This window comes from Peromyscus leucopus, chromosome 6 (assembly GCF_004664715.2).
Source record: "Peromyscus leucopus breed LL Stock chromosome 6, UCI_PerLeu_2.1, whole genome shotgun sequence".
NCBI classification, from domain to species: Eukaryota; Metazoa; Chordata; class Mammalia; order Rodentia; family Cricetidae; genus Peromyscus; species Peromyscus leucopus.
In genome coordinates, this window is record NC_051068.1 from 32,610,482 (window position 1) to 32,626,277 (window position 15,796).

At 43.3% G+C, this 15,796-nt stretch overlaps 1 protein-coding gene across 1 annotated transcript in view; it reads right to left on the minus strand.

The window, feature by feature from the left end:
* Positions 1 to 15,796, minus strand: part of Cog6 (component of oligomeric golgi complex 6) — a 44,510-nt gene that overhangs the window by 8,302 nt on the left and 20,412 nt on the right. The window contains exons 11-17 of the mRNA XM_028873347.2: positions 14,058 to 14,122; positions 10,051 to 10,142; positions 9,234 to 9,351; positions 6,344 to 6,475; positions 5,698 to 5,865; positions 2,358 to 2,465; positions 997 to 1,050 (exon numbers count right to left, since the gene is read on the minus strand). Coding sequence (XP_028729180.1) covers positions 997 to 1,050; positions 2,358 to 2,465; positions 5,698 to 5,865; positions 6,344 to 6,475; positions 9,234 to 9,351; positions 10,051 to 10,142; positions 14,058 to 14,122 — 737 coding nt within the window. The remainder of the gene's footprint in view (positions 1 to 996; positions 1,051 to 2,357; positions 2,466 to 5,697; positions 5,866 to 6,343; positions 6,476 to 9,233; positions 9,352 to 10,050; positions 10,143 to 14,057; positions 14,123 to 15,796) is intronic.

Consider the following 15,796-nt stretch of genomic DNA (forward strand, 5'->3'; position numbering starts at 1 on the left):
GCATCATCACCTTATAACTGACAGGGCTACGTGACTTACAAGTCATGCCATGGGGAGAAATGCACCGAACATTTATGCATATCTATGATGCATGCACAGAACAAACAGTACAGAAGAGCATGCTACCCAAAGTGGTGCTCATACTGAAAGGAAGGAGTAAGTTTTGTGCGTGTGTTGTGAATGGGTGTGGATTGCTGTGTGCATGAGTGTATGTTTGTGTGTTTGGAAGTATACATGAATGTATAAGTGTGTCAATGACTGCATGAATTTGAGTCTTTATGTGTACGAGTGCACACGTGTGTATCCGTACATGCATGAGACTGTAAATATGTTTGAGTGCATATGATTGTGAGTGTATGTATGAGTGTGAACGTGTCAGTGTGAATGTGCTTAAGTATGCACGTGTCTATGTGAATGTGTATCAGTGAGGTTACGAATGAGTATGTGTGTGTTCACATGTGTGACTGTGTCTAGTATACATGTGAATGTGTGTTGTACATGTTGTACAGTGCTGGGGACTGAACACAGGACTGCCTGCATGCCAGGAAAGCATTCTACTGTTACAACTGAAGCTGTTTACTTGAAAAGAAAGTATAAACTAAAGGTTTTGTGAATCTCATGCTGAAGAGTAATACACTATTCTAAAACAGGAATCCAGGCTCAGTTAGCATCCCAGAAAAAAAAAAAAAAATCCCAAGTTTAAACCAGGAATCATGGCAACAAAAGTCTACTTCACAGCCTAACTTCACATCAGACTAGGAAGCAAACTCTGAAAATGAAGAAATCCTACACTGCTCTAGTGGTGACTTGAGCGAGGTCTGACGGAAGAAAACAACAAATGGTGAATCCCAGTCAGAGCTGATAAGAGGAGCAGACACACAGGAGCTACAGGGCCCATCAAGAGACAAACTGTCACCCGGGACATCATCACCACAGAACACCGCGGCCAGCCCCACCTCAGGAAATCCAACTTGAAAGGCTTCGTCATGCACTCACCATTGCAGCCTTCAGTGCCACAGAGTCCAGGCTGGGCAAACTGGCCAAAGCGCCCTATAAAAAGTGATGAAAAAGGTCTATTAGAAGACTGCCCACATTCAGGAATCACGTACCTACTTCCAAAGCAGCGTGTTTTCTCTTAACTGTGTAAGCGTAGGGCCATAAATGAGGAGCAGAACCACACATTTATCAATAAGAGAATACCACTGCACATGCAAGAAAAGCAGGTGACACAGCACTTGGAGGATGCTGGTGAGGTGTGGAGACCACGGTGTTTTAGGGAACAGAACTGTGAGGATCTGGTTCCCGTCAGTTAGCTACAGAAACACAGAAGGGTGAAGGCTGTGAATTCCTTGCTTTTTAAGGCAGATTACTTTTTGGTTTGCTCCTCATTTTTTTAAATTAACACCCCCCCCCTTTTTTTTACATACTGACCAGTTTCCCCCTCCTCCCCACCCCTCCCACTTCTATCTACCCCCCTCCCCTCACACTCCTCTTGTCTCCATTCAGAAAGGGGCAGGACCGGGCTCCTCCCCCTGTATAAAGACTGGGCAAGGTGATCCAGCATGGGGAACAGGTTCCCAAAAGCCAGCTAGGCACCAGGGACAAGTCCTGATCTCACTGCTAGAAGCCTTACGAACAGACTAAGCTACACAACTGTCACCCACACAGAGGCCTAGGTTGGTCCCATGCAGGCTCCCTAACCGTTGGTCAGAGTCCATGTGCTCCCAGGAGCTCAGGTCAGATGTCTCTGTGGGTTCCTCCATCGTGACCTCGACCCCCTGGCTCATACAATGCCCGCCCCTGTCTTCAGGAGGATCTCCAGCTGCCCCTCGTTCATGGTCCTACTCTCACTGCAGTAAAGAGAAAACACTTTTCTCTGGAAGCAGCTACATGATTTTCTGAACTTGGACAATCTTCTAACCTTACTTTGTGTTAGGTTTCCCGCCTCTCTAGGACTTATTACTATTGGGATTCTGTAAGATCATTTTAGCCCAGAACATTTCCCTTTACTGATCTGCTCAATTAGATGGAGGATAATATTACCTGTACAGCAATCTACACATTTATTTGTCTGAAAATGAAATGGGACTTTAAAAAGTCATCAGTGTGAACATCTTGTACACTTTATAATACTCATTTGTTTATTTATATCTTGTGATACTAATTCCTCAGATATTTTCATTACTTCTAACCGAGAATTATTTGCATTTTCAGGCACTCTCCTGACCCTATGACAGACACTATGATTAGCCCTGTCTCAGCAGAGGACGTGAACATAGAGAGCCAAGATGAAAATCCAGAGTCCATCTCCAGAAGCCACCCCCAAGCTGCCCTTTGCCAGGGCAAGTGGTGCTCACCTGTTCAGGTTTATGCTGCTGTACAGTATTGTAAATGTAGCTCAAGCCAACGCGAGTCAAAACGTAAGAGGCTTGCTCGTTTATAAGAGTGTCCAAATGGGCTTCAATCTAAAGTAAAATGCAGCAGGAAAAGCATTTCAGAAAAGAACAGTGGCAGCAGTAAAACCAGAGCATGCTGGAACCTCGTCATGGCCTTGTCTTGGTGTGGCCCAGATTATGGGACCCAAGGCAGCCTCCACAACAGACTTTTCTTCCCTCTGAGAGAAATCCTCTTACTTAAAAAGTTACAACTAAAGAGGATTCCAGGACTGGCCACTAGCTAAGGTGTGGAGCCCACAAAGGTTTCCTAGTGAGAGCTGAGCTTGCTTTACACAGCAGGGCTGCATTAGGGACGGCTGGACCACGTGCAAGGTCATCAGGTGTCTGGGATGGTCTGCACTTGGCTGTGCTGGGAGAGGTCTTTGCCTCACCCTTCAGTAGAGACAGAAGGGGCTGGTGCATTGAGACCCAGGCCCTCCCGAGGCTCTCCTGTGTTTTCTGTCTCTGTCTCTCTCCTATTTACAAATTTCCCATTTCTCCCTGCTCAAGAGCATCCTGGGGCGTAAGAGCGAGCTAGTCTCCCTCACTAGGGAAGATGGGTTGCTTCTCAGCTATTTCAAAAGCAGAACTCAAACAAAAGTCACAATAACCATGTAAAATAAAATTGCTCAGGGATAATACGGGCTTGAAGGCTACATTCTGAGCCTTCCCTACATTCCCTGGCCAGCTCAATGTCTGAAGAACCCTGGTGGGAATTGGAGCTGCAGTTGAGGAATGGGGTGCCTGAAGGAAAGCACCCCAATAAGAAGTTGCTCTTCCCATTTGCCAGGTTCCCCCCTTCCCTTCCACACCACCCAGTGGCCCCAGTTTTACCCATTTGTTTGCCAATGACACAGAGCCCCCGCCAGCTCTCATTTCTGTCAGCACATGAGACTCCAATACCTGTATTCCTAACACTAAGAAGCCATTTTAATGAAAATACCCAAGGAAGTACAATTAAAAATCCTTACTTCTTGGATTTATTGAAAACAAAAGTAATAATAAATAAAATTAATTTGTTCAAATAAAAGCATTTAATGAAAGTGAAAAGGAAACTAGTTAATGCCAACAACCACATTAGTCACCTGGAGGAAAAACAGAAGACAGAGAAAGTATCAAAGAAACAGGGAAGAGAGAATAAACTGGAGAACAGATCCATGATAGAAAATGAAACAAAACAAGATCTCCAGACTATAAGACAGGAACACATAGAGAAATGGTTAAGAAAAAAAATGAGTAAATGAAAGGTTTGAATCTTCAAACTGAAATGGCTCTCAAACATCTAAGATGGAAATAACAGGAAAAGAGAAACACCTGAACATTCTGGGGAAATACCTGAACCCAAAGGAACATCCTTACAGGCTTCTAGGTGGAGAGGCTGCTCCAAACCGGAGCCTGAGACTCCCTGCTGTCACCAGAATGCTGGGGAAAGCTAAGTGAGAAGATGCCTGGGCACCTAGAACCCTCCATCAGTCCATCAACATACACTGTGTCTCTGGAGGACCCCGATGAACCATGACAAACCCTTGGGTGTCTCCAGAAGTATGTGTGTAGAGTCCTGCTAAAACATCAGATGTGGGTAGGGAGAACACGGACCCTGGACAAACTAACAAACTTCATAGATACTGAACTTGGTGCCATGCAGAAAATGTACAGAACACTGAGGACAGACACATGTGACTGCTGGTAAGCAAGATTTAAATTTGGATTGGTGACAAATATAAAAACATGAAGTACATCAGTCCATGGAAATAGTTTAATCATTGTCTCTTACATGGCTCAGCTAGCAAGCAACAGTATTTGTGGGGACAGCACTTCAACACAGCAGTGTCGAAAGTTTAACTGCACTGGAAAGAGGAGAAAACTCGGGGTAAGTAAGGCAATCTCCCATCTGAGCGTCTATGTGTGGAGATCATGAAAGCTGAGGAGATCATGAGGCAGGAGGATGAGTCGTGAGGAAGGTGGGACACAGACAGAGCAGTAAGACATGAAATGAGTAGGAGGGACCTAGGGGGAATGAAGCTAACTGTGGGAGGGGGTGGGCAATGAGGAAGGGAAGGAAGACCACAGTGTAACACGTACTTATGCAGATGCTATCATGAAACCCATTGTTTGTGTGCTAACCTAAAAACTGACTAAAAAGAAAAAAACAAGCCTCTCCAAGGGGCATATAATACAAGTATATGAGCTACCAATAAAAATTCCAAAAGAAATGACATCCAGGGAGATGAATGGGAGAGGTTCAGGGATGCCTTTTTACAACTCCAAAATTATTAAGACTTTATGATTATGGCCATTCTCAAATGTTTTTAAATGAATTAGAAACTAGAAAACTTGGATGTATCAAAAGCCACGCCTCAGAAAAACAGAAGGCAACAAATCGAATTTCACTGTGCCCACTTCCAGACACTTTGCTTTATCCCTGTTCTCTTGAACACTGCATCTACCGGTATACGGCAGTACCAGAACCCGAGGACTTGGTGTGGGAGGCCGGCTCCCACCTTTTCATGGGTTCTTGTGAGGAGGAGAGAGGGCTAAGACACTTTTAGATAGAAAGATACTGGAGAGGAGAAAGACAGAAACACAGATAGCTTCAAGAGGACCTGGGTCAATACCCAATGGCCTTTTCCATTTATTCAAAGGGCTTTTTATAACAATGCCAAGGGGTGGGGCAAAAGACCTCCCCATTTCTAGATCAAAGCACACCGCACAGCCAAGTGCAAACACCTGGAAACCATGCCCATGGTCAAATCATCCCCTTATGCAGCCCTGCTGGGTAAAGCAAGCTCAGATTCTCAGACCCTGAGTAAGTCTCACTAAGAAACCTCTGTGCATCTCCACAGTTAGGTACCTTATGAATGGCTTTGACTTAGCCATCATACAGACTTTTGAGAGACACAAGCTGGCTTATGAGAACAGTGACTGTTAAACCATAGCATTTTGTTTAATACTGCTTTACACACAGATAAAGTGTGTCTGGCCTCTGTAACACAAGTTATACCAGCTATACAGCCTGTGAATCAATCCATAACCATTTCACATTCTGGCTTCTTTAAAGCTGAAAACCAAAATTGTGTGTGTGTGTGTGTGTGTGTGTGTGTGTGTGTGTGTGTGTGTGTATGTATGTATGTGTACATCCTTCAGACAAACTGCCTTAAGGAATTCATGAAGTTAGGCCATCGACATTTGTCCAAAAACTAGTAACTTAAAGCTATCACGTTAAAAACCAAAATCACAGAGATGCCACTTTCTAGCAAACTACCTGAAACTGAAGCATTTCTAGGCGCCTGTCCGTGAATTCAAACAGAGCCAGTGTTGTCTTCATCATGTACAGTGAGTTGACCATGAACGTGGCCATGTCAGCTGTGCCTAAATTGCTGGCTGAAACTGTACACATCTGGAGGAGAGGATCCAAGACACACGACAAAACCTGTAAATGAAAAGGAAATGAATTCTTATTTCTTAGTCAGGACATGGTCCTGGGTTTATAGCCTTTCAGAATTAATGCCAAATGAACTGGAAGACAGCCAGTTATAAGAATACAAGAAGGAAAGATTTAATAATAAAACTAGATAGCATAAAAATGGGCATCACTTAGCCGGGCGTTGGTGCGCACGCCTTTAATAGCATCGGAGCAGAGCAGGCGGATCTCTGTGAGTTGAGGCCAGCTGGCTACAGTGAGCTCAGAAAGCGCAAAGCTACAAAGAAACCTGTCTCGAAAAAAACCAAAAAAAAAAAAAAAAAAAAAAAAAAATGGCATCACTGAATTACCCTTTAAAATGAAGAACTGACTTAATATTGAAGAAAAATAAACAATAAGGGACTGTCAGTGTCTATGGTCACATACGCCAACATCTGACAAACGTGTAATAGAGGAGGAGCAAGCCATCAATGCATCTACAAACTACCTGCACGAAGTCAGCCTGCCGAGCGTCCAAGGGCACAACTGAAGAATCGTGTGAGGCCAGAACCTCCCGCAGCAGAGTGAGTGTCTGATTCAGGGCAGAACTGGGTCCAAGGTCAGGTGGCGGGAGCTCAACCTGGACAAAACAACAGTTGACTTGCCGCCCATGTTTCCTTCAGAAGTTCAAACACACAGAGGGCCCATGATAAAAACTAATATAACCTAACACATGTCTAATGTATTAAAAACTCACAACCTATTGACGGTTAATTTTGAAGTATGCTGCTCAGAGTGACAAGGTTTTACCAGCCTACCCCAGAGTTGTTATTATAACTTTCTACATTAAAGCTCAAGAATTTGAGAAAAGTTGGTGTTTACTTGAATTACAGAATTATATTTGTTACATATTGAATATAACCTGGTTTTATTTTGTTTGTAGCCCAAATTGTAAAGAAATCCCCACAGCAGCGGTATCTATCACTGAGAAGCATCATCCACTCTCGGAGCTCAGTGTCAGGTTGGAGCTCTTGACTTCGTTCTCTATCAAGGGCCCCTGAAGAACTCCAGGTTGACCCAGAGGCTATACACTTGGAGAAGTGGTTCACAGAAAATAAGTACCACTAAAATTTTGACCAATAAGTTTAAATCCTGGATCTACCCCTTAAGTCACTGTGTGACCTTGTGAAGACTAAGTTCTCAGAGCATCAGAGGGACTCTGGAGGAGTGGATGGAGTTATATATCAGCTCCTGACCAGAACCCAGTTCCCTCAGGAAGTGGAAGCTAGGTCTAACATGTCACTGCTGCTTGGAAGCACCACCAGAGGGACCCTGTGAACTTTCTTTTTGCTCTTAGTTCTTTTTAATTCAAAAAAGAACTTATGCAAGTATGAGATTCTGCTTATAAATCTTTAAAAAGATATCAGAGTACTTTCAACTTTAACAGAAAAGTACTGGAAATGGAACAAAATTTGGCAATTAGAAGTCGTTGTAAGAAACTGCAGTCTTGTGTCAGACAGAAAAAGAGAAAGCTTTTAAATGTCAGAATTTATTTAAGAACTTTCCATACATAGAAGTGAATGAGTAACTGACATCAGTAGGAATGGCAGAGCGACCTGTGGAAATACTTTCTTTGATGAAGGTAATGTTAACAAGAGAAAGCTAAGAGACACATGAGCAAACAAGAAAACATGGTCCAGGACAACCAAAGCAAAGGATGGAAACAACGGCCACAACAGACACAACCCAAAACGCTGCAGGTGAACACTATAGCTGTAATGGGAACTTCACTGCAGGGTGATTCAGCAACAGACGTGAGCAGACACAAAAAGTGGCCACTGCAACGATCTGGTCTGCGGAGCAGGAAGAAATGAGTGGAATGAAAATGAACAGAACTCCATGGGACCCCATCACCAACCTCAGCATAATGCAAAGTCCAAATAACAGAGAACAAGGAGCAAGAGGTATTTGAAGAAACAATGGAAGACGAACACTGATCTCAATGGTCAAGCAGGTGACTGAATCTCAACATAAATCTGCAGTGGTCTCCATGGAGACAGCATAACTCAAAAGAGAGGGCCTGGGGAGATGGCTCAGTGGTGAGGAACACGGGCCATTCTTTCCACAGCACCTAGATTCAATTCCCAGCGCCCACATGGTGGCTCACAACTTTCTGTAACTCATTAAGATTAGCAACCAATGTGTCACCAGAATGCACAGATGTCATCTACTTAAGGGTCGGAAGAAGTAAAACGTCAGCCAAGAATTCTATTTCGGGGAAAAGCAGTCTTGAGAAAGCAGGAGAAAAGGATACTACCAAGACAAAAACTTTTTTTAGTAGTTCTTGTTTGTATTTTCTGTTCCTCTTTGTAAAAGAAAAGACAACTTCATGAAGAAAAAGTTATAAATTATGTTGGTGGGCACATGATGGAGTGCACTGCTATCTGTGATAATACCAGCACAAGAAAGAACAGAACTGTATAGGAGGAAGGAAGCAAAGGAGTCATGGAGAGATAGGGGGATGAAGACTCAGACATACATAAAACAGAGCAAACTAAACAAATTCCACACTCAGGAGGTCAGCCAGAAGTAAATGGGTTACATATACTAATCAAAAGGCAAAAACGTGAGGATGAATCAACTTTTTACAAAACCACAATCAAACTGCATGTTATCTTCTAACAAGTTCAAAGGAAAGGACATAAAATAGAGACTTTGCAAACAGCCAAATGAAAGCTAGCATAGCCACACTGTAAGACAAAACAGCAGTAAGATAAGTATCTCTAGAAATAAAGGCCATCTTCTGATAAAAAAGGATCAACATGGGATGGAGGATACAAGAGTTACCTCAATAGAAGCATCTAGCAACAGAACCCTGAAGCTGACAAAGAACAATTATTCCTGCTACTGAACTCTGCTTGACTTACAACGCTAGGTCATACAGGTCTCTCAGGTTTTGTTGTTTGGGTGTACTCCATGGAGTTTTCTACTCCCGGTCATAAACGTTCATGTATGTCTATGACACAGAAGACAAAGCTGCATCATGGGAAGGTGAAACAATGAAACTGTTTGAAAAACCTCTTGTAAGAGTTTCCAGTTTCACAGTGTCACACTGGCTCTCACTTAAGAGGATTAAGCTCCTCTTAGTTACACATATTTGGAAAACTGTAGTGAAAAATGCTTAAAAATGAAATATTTAGAAAACAAGATAGTGAAACTCACCTTGAGATTTTTCTCCAATTAGGATATAGTTATGCAAATCCAGAAAGATGAACTCTAACCTGAGGTACACTAAGCTCGCCTAACATGAATTTGAAGGGGAAAAAAAAAATCACTGCAGTCAAAACATGAAAGCAGCCCATTCAATGCTGCAGCTCCAGGACGCGGAGCACACCCACCTTGTCCATCAGTTTACTCGCATGGAGACTCAAACTGTTGAAGAATATTTTTTTGCTTAGCAAGTGCATTTCTTCAATTGTCGTCAGTAGAGTAGCTGCACTGTTTCCAACGATGCCACTAAAGCAAAGAATATTTCATTTCAGATCGCAAAACAAAAGCCAACACAATTCAGCTCACTGAGCATAGTGCTTTAAAGAGATCTAAATATGGAGGCTGGAGAGAGGCACAGTGAATAAGACTGCTTGTTTTCAAGCTTGAGGGGCTGAGTAGGAACCCCTAGCACCCACATAAAAGCCATGCATGGCTGCATGTGCCTGTGACCCCAGCACCGGAGCCCCAGGAGCCCTGTGACCAGTCTTAAAGGCAAGCTGCAGGTCCTCAAGGGAATAAGGCAGACAGTGACAGAGGAAGTCACCTGCCATTCTCCTCTATGCAGAATGGCCTATGTCTCTCTCTCTCTCTCTCTCTCTCTCTCTCTCTCACACACACACACACACACACACACACACACACACACACACGCACACGCGCGCAGCGCGCATACACACACCACGGTGTGAGAGGAAGGGAGATACTAGGATACTAGGAGATTGATTGACCTTGTAACAAAAACAGAAACAGATATAAATAGGAGTGTGTGTGTGTGTGTGTGTGTGTGGTCATGCATGGAAAAGGAAAGGAGAAGAATGCAGGCGCCGAGGCATACAGGTACACTGAACATGCAAGGTCTCACACGATACACACAGTAGAAAAAGGAGTGTATTCTGACAATAGAGAAACACTCCAGGGCATGCAGCTCATCTACTCTTCAGTTACCTGACTGTATGGTGGTAAAACTTGAGGAGGTTAGAGATTTTATACAATAAAACTGCTCCAGGTTCAGCAAGTATTACTTGTTCAATTCGAACCTATGGAACACGAAGAAAAATTCCTGAACATTTATTTCTTAAAAGTATGCCTTTTCTTCATTAATGATGGGGTATAAACAACATAAAAGTACTCAAGAGACAATTTCATTATTGTAGCAATCACAAAATGCTTTCTAAAGAAACTTTGCATATTAAGTCATGAGTTGAAAACACTTTAGTATAAATTCTTAAAAAAGACTCATTATCTGCAACCTTTGACTCAAAGCAGGTAATACTGAAAACCAGGGCAGGGCCACTCTGCAGTCTGGCACCACAGCATAAGTAGATCTAGTTGAGACTATCTGCAAAAGCAGCACAGCATTCCTAACACAGATGCTTAGTCGGCACCACTCATAAGAAGGGAAGAAAAAATTCCACCTGCATCACACCATTTGTTCCTGTTAGCAGAGACTGGGAAAGCCATGAACGAACACCGACGTATCTGTCCAGATGTAAGGCTACTGGGCAGGAGGAGCAAGATCTAGTTGAAGATGAACTTACTCTTCCCAGCATCTTCTAATTAACTCCTACCACCCACTGCTCTCTCCCTTAGTCAGCATCCCCTTGTTACCGATGACGCTCACACCATCTATTCTGTCTGTCCTTACGCTGCTACTCCTCTGATTATCTTTCTGCTTTCTAAACACAGACATTGTTTCTTACATTCTTAAATCTCTGCAGCATCTGGTACAAACCTGTACACATGTTCAACAAACCCTTTCAAAAGGTTTCTCTGTTCTTTGATTTCAGGATATAATACTGTTAGCAAATATATGTGTGCATTGTATATGTAACATTTTACAAAGGCCTCGTTAGTTATGGAGATTAATTTGTCTTCATATTTGCATGTTAATGAAAGTGACTCCTCTTTGGCAAGAGGCAATAAGACAAGGAATGACATTTATATTTTAAAATCATCAATTTCCATTTGAACATCTTTCTTGGTGTGTGTTGCATGCAAGTGTGAATACCCTTGCATGCCTATGTAGGGGCCAGCAACCTACATATGGTGTCTTCCTGAATCACTCTCAACCTTGCCTTTTGAACAAGGTCTTTCACTAAACCTAGAGCTCACTGGCTAACCAGACTGCTTGTCAACAAGCTCCCATGATTACAATGACATTATATCACTAAAAATGGTGTTTTTAAAATCTTAACACAACTATTAAACTCTAAAGGCCATTAATTATAGACAGATGGAGACATCAATTCTTCATTCCTACTCCCTTCAGAAAGAAAGTTGAGAAGAGCAGATGGTAGACAAAAAAGAAAGGAAAGAGGGGAAGGAAGGAAGACAGAAGAAATGACAGAACCCCCCTCTGTCAGTCCGAGCTCTCAGGGAAAGTGGCACCCTGGAGTCACAGCAGAGACAGCACAGAGAACCTGGAAAGGTAGTGTGACAAATGCCACACAAAGAAACACCCTTCTCACAAAGGCCACAAAAGACACCAGCCATTCAGCAAAACCAAAAGTCTTAGGGAAAATGCAATCTTTGTTACAAGAGGACAAAAAAAAACAAAAAACAAAAAAACAAAAAACTACAAAAGAGACTAAGGATGTGAGGACAGCAGGGGCTGGGAGTTAGACTGGAGATGGTGCTGGAGAACTGTCCTCGGCAAAGCTTGAGAGCAGAGAGGAAGCCTGGGGCACAGATCCGACATCCAAGTACTTGGTGAACCACTGTCCTTATTAGAGGGACAAGGGAGACGTGGGGAGGTGCTTAAAGGGGTAGATGGGATGCAGGAAACCTAACTGCAGCAAAGCCAGGACACAGGCAGTGCTGTCCTGGTAATGCCAGAGCAAGGATGGGACAGAGGGGAGGGGGGAGGGAGGGAGAAAGGGAGGGGGGAAAAACCGACAGGCCCCTCTGTCCTGACCTCTGTCTAGGCAGAGTACAATGCCTAGTCCAAGCCATGCGCTACCCAGCTCCATTTCCCATGCCTCTTATCTCTGTCTTGTACATCTATTTTCACAGAACGCACAATTCAAGGAGGTCAGGTGCACATGGCAAGTTAAAGATTTTATTAGAAGAGACGGAACATTTATGGGAAGGAAGGGCTGTAACCCATGGACCTGAAGAGGGCAGACTCACAAATCCTGGTTCCCCTGGCCAGGAGTCTTACTGTGAGTCTGATGCTGAGGGGACAGCATCCTACATATAATAAAAGTAATTTTAAACAGACTGCAGAGTTCTTAAAACAAACAGACAAACAAACAGACAAACAAACAGACAAACAAACAGACAAACAAACAGACAAACAAACAAACAAACAAAAACCACCCTGGAAATCAACAGGCTTCTGTGCTAGCTATTTTTTGTCAACATGACAGAAGCTGGAGTAATTTTGGAAGAGGGAACTTCAAATGAGGAATCTCCCCCTAGACTGGCCTGTGGACCAATCTGTGGGACATTTTCTTGACTGAAGATTGATGTGGGCAGGCCCGGCTCACTGTGGGCGATGTCACCCATGTGCAGCTGTTCCTGGACTGTAAAGCAGATCGGGCTGAAGAAGCCCTGAGAGCAAGCCAGTACACAGTACCCATCCACAGCCTCTGCCTCAACTCCTGCCTCCACGTTCCTGCCCTGACTTCCCTCAGCGATAGAGTGTGATGTGGAAATAGAGCAAAATCAACCATTTCCTCCCAAGTTGCCAGTGATCACAGTTTTATCACAGCAATAGAAGCCCTAACCAAAAGAATTTTCATCTTAACAAATACTGTTTTTAGGGATGTGTTCCTTTATCTCTAATGTAAAATTCATTCTTAACTTTTAAGCAGCTAAATATCTCCTAATAACATGATAATAGATGTTTGGGCTGCTAAGTAAAGTTGTAGGAAAATAAAATTTTGGGGTGGTGGTGTTAAGACAGGGTGTCTCTGTGTCGCACAGACTGGCCTCCAACTTACTATGTCGCCCAGGTTGGTCTTACGCAGTATCTCCTACATTAGCCTCCTAGAACGCTGGGGGTACAGGTACGGACCACCACGTTTGGTAAGAGCTTAATTTTACTCTAACTCTTTTAACAACTGTTAGTAGTAGACAAAGTAAAATGTATATGGATTATGACTGTCTGAACATCACACTGGCAGGAAGTATTTCATTTGGTGGAAAACATAAAATAATATCAAGTACTTATTATCAAGATATGGTAATATTTGAATTTATCAACATAATAAACTGTCAAAAGGTAGGTCATCTGAGGTTTGTTTGCCTGGATCAAAACACCAAAGAAAACCTTAGAAATAGAAAATATCCAGTTTACGATAAGAATACATCATAAAACTTAATGTCTATATACTAAGAGGAAGTCAGTCCACTGCCAAGCTTTCTTTGAATCCATAATGGAAAGAAGTCTGTGGCGGGTGTGTGCAAGCACCGCGAACCACACACCCATCTGCCTCCCACAGCCCCCAGTGTCCACAGGAGGCACTGAGAACAGGGCCTATGGGAGCATACTGTAGCACAGAAGAGTTGAGGACTGGGACAAGAGCAGAATGTGTTCTGAACCTGCTGACTCCAGAGTCCGCCCCCACATGGCAGCAACAGCAACAGGTAAATATGCTCATATTTGGACTAATCATTATTGATTAGGATGATAAGCAAACGGCGGCACTGTGCTCCAGGCAATACAGTGACACACTCACTCTCTTGCTTTTGTTCCAAATGAAGGCTGTCCTTGCTCGCTTAACAGTGGCATAGGAAGTGTAACCTAGAGGTCAGCTGAATGTGAACTAGCTATTTCCACTTTCTTAGGGAACAGGCAATGCTTTCAGCTTAAGTGCATTTTATCAGTCTAGTTGATGTGTTAATTTGACAAAATTGTGGCTCGATTTCAAGCTGTTACTTATCAATTTCTCTGAACTAAAAACAAGTCAATCCTTTGGTCAGATACCTGAAACCACAAAACCCTTTACCTTTAGAGGCCGACACACACCCTCAGTGATATGTCCAACAACTTCTTGAATATTTTCTTCAACACCTAAAATTAAGTACAACATAATTATTTTTCCCAAGTTATACCTAACTTCTGTAAGTTTTAAGAACTATTGATCAAGAATACTTATGATTAATGTCATGTATGGCATTTAAAATAAATAGCAACATTTTGTTAAGCCTAATTTTTGATGTTTCTTTTTTATTTAAGGAATTTTTTTAATTCATTTTATATACCAACCATGAATTCCCCCACTCAGCCTCCTCCTGCTCCCCTCCAGCCTTTCCCACCCTGGCCTACTCCCACCCCCACCCCCTGGAGGTCTCCCATGGGGAGTCACCAAAGCCTGGTACATTTAGCTGAGGCAGGACCAAGCCCCTCCCCCCTGTATCAAGGCTGAGCCAGGCGTCCCAGCACAGGTAATAGGCTCCAGAAAGCCAGCTCATGCATCAGGGGTAGATCCTGATCCACTGCCAGGGGCTCCTCAATCAGACCCAGCTACACAACTGTCTCCCCTATGCAGAGGGTCCAGTCTGTTCCCATGCATGTTCCACAGCTATGTGACATGTTTCTAATGGTGCTGGTAACTAGTATGTGTCTATAAAATGCTGATAATTAGTGTGAATGATGAGTAACAAAATGAATTCTGTTGTAAAATATTATTTTAAGATGTGTTACATTTGTTTATGCTGTGGAATATTTGTTTAATGTTGCGAAGAAGTGCTGCATTCTTTTCTGTTGTATTTGTTTAACTCTGTGAAGCTGTGTTACTGTGCCTGTCTAAAACACCTGATGGGCTAATAAAGAGCTGAACAGCCAATAGCAAGGCAGGAAAAAGGATAGGCGGGGCTGGCAAGGAGAGAAATCTGGGAGGAGAGGGTTGAGGAACGAGAGAAGGAGAGAGGACTCTAGGGGCCAGCCACCCAGCTACACAGCAAGCCATGGAGTAAGAAGTCAAGAAAAGTATTTAGAATAGAGAAAGATAAGAGCCCAGAGGCAAAAGGCAGATGGGTAAGTTAAGAAAAGCTGGCTAGAAACAAGCCAAGCTAAGGCTGAACATTCATAAAAAAGAATAAGACTCTGTGATTTATTTGGGAGCTGGGTGGTGGGCCCCCAAAGAGTAAAGAGTGGGAAAAAAGCAACTACAGAACCCTTTTGTGAGGAAACTGAGAGGGACACAAAGCAAACCACACACGAGCCCCATGAGCTGGAAGAGATAGGGAAGGCACAGCAGGACGGTTCTGCAAATGCCTCACTGGAGGCACAGTGTGGCTAACATACGAGAGTGGACGGCTGAAAACTGACCATGCCACCCCAGGAAACACTGGCATTGCTGCGTGCTGATTACCACCAAGCACCATACAATCATAAGGTGAGGCAGACAGGCAACCACTTCTATTTTCAGAGGGAGGCTCAGAATTCAACCTAACAATAACTTATCTCCAAACCTCTGAACACTGTCTCTCACATAGACTCTTCTAAAGGCTCCTTCAAGGAAACCCTTCTCTACCATCCCCAAGTCCCCTTTAGAGAGGGTGGGGCCTCACTATGTAGCCCTGGCTGGCCTGTAACTCCAGCACTCAGAAGGCTGAGGCAGGAATGGCAGTTTGAGGCCAGCCTGAGATACACAGTAAGACCATGTTTCACACAAACAACAAGTGCAAACTTCGTACCAATCTAAGACATATGCTTCATCAAGTCTCAATACCGAAGAGCTGA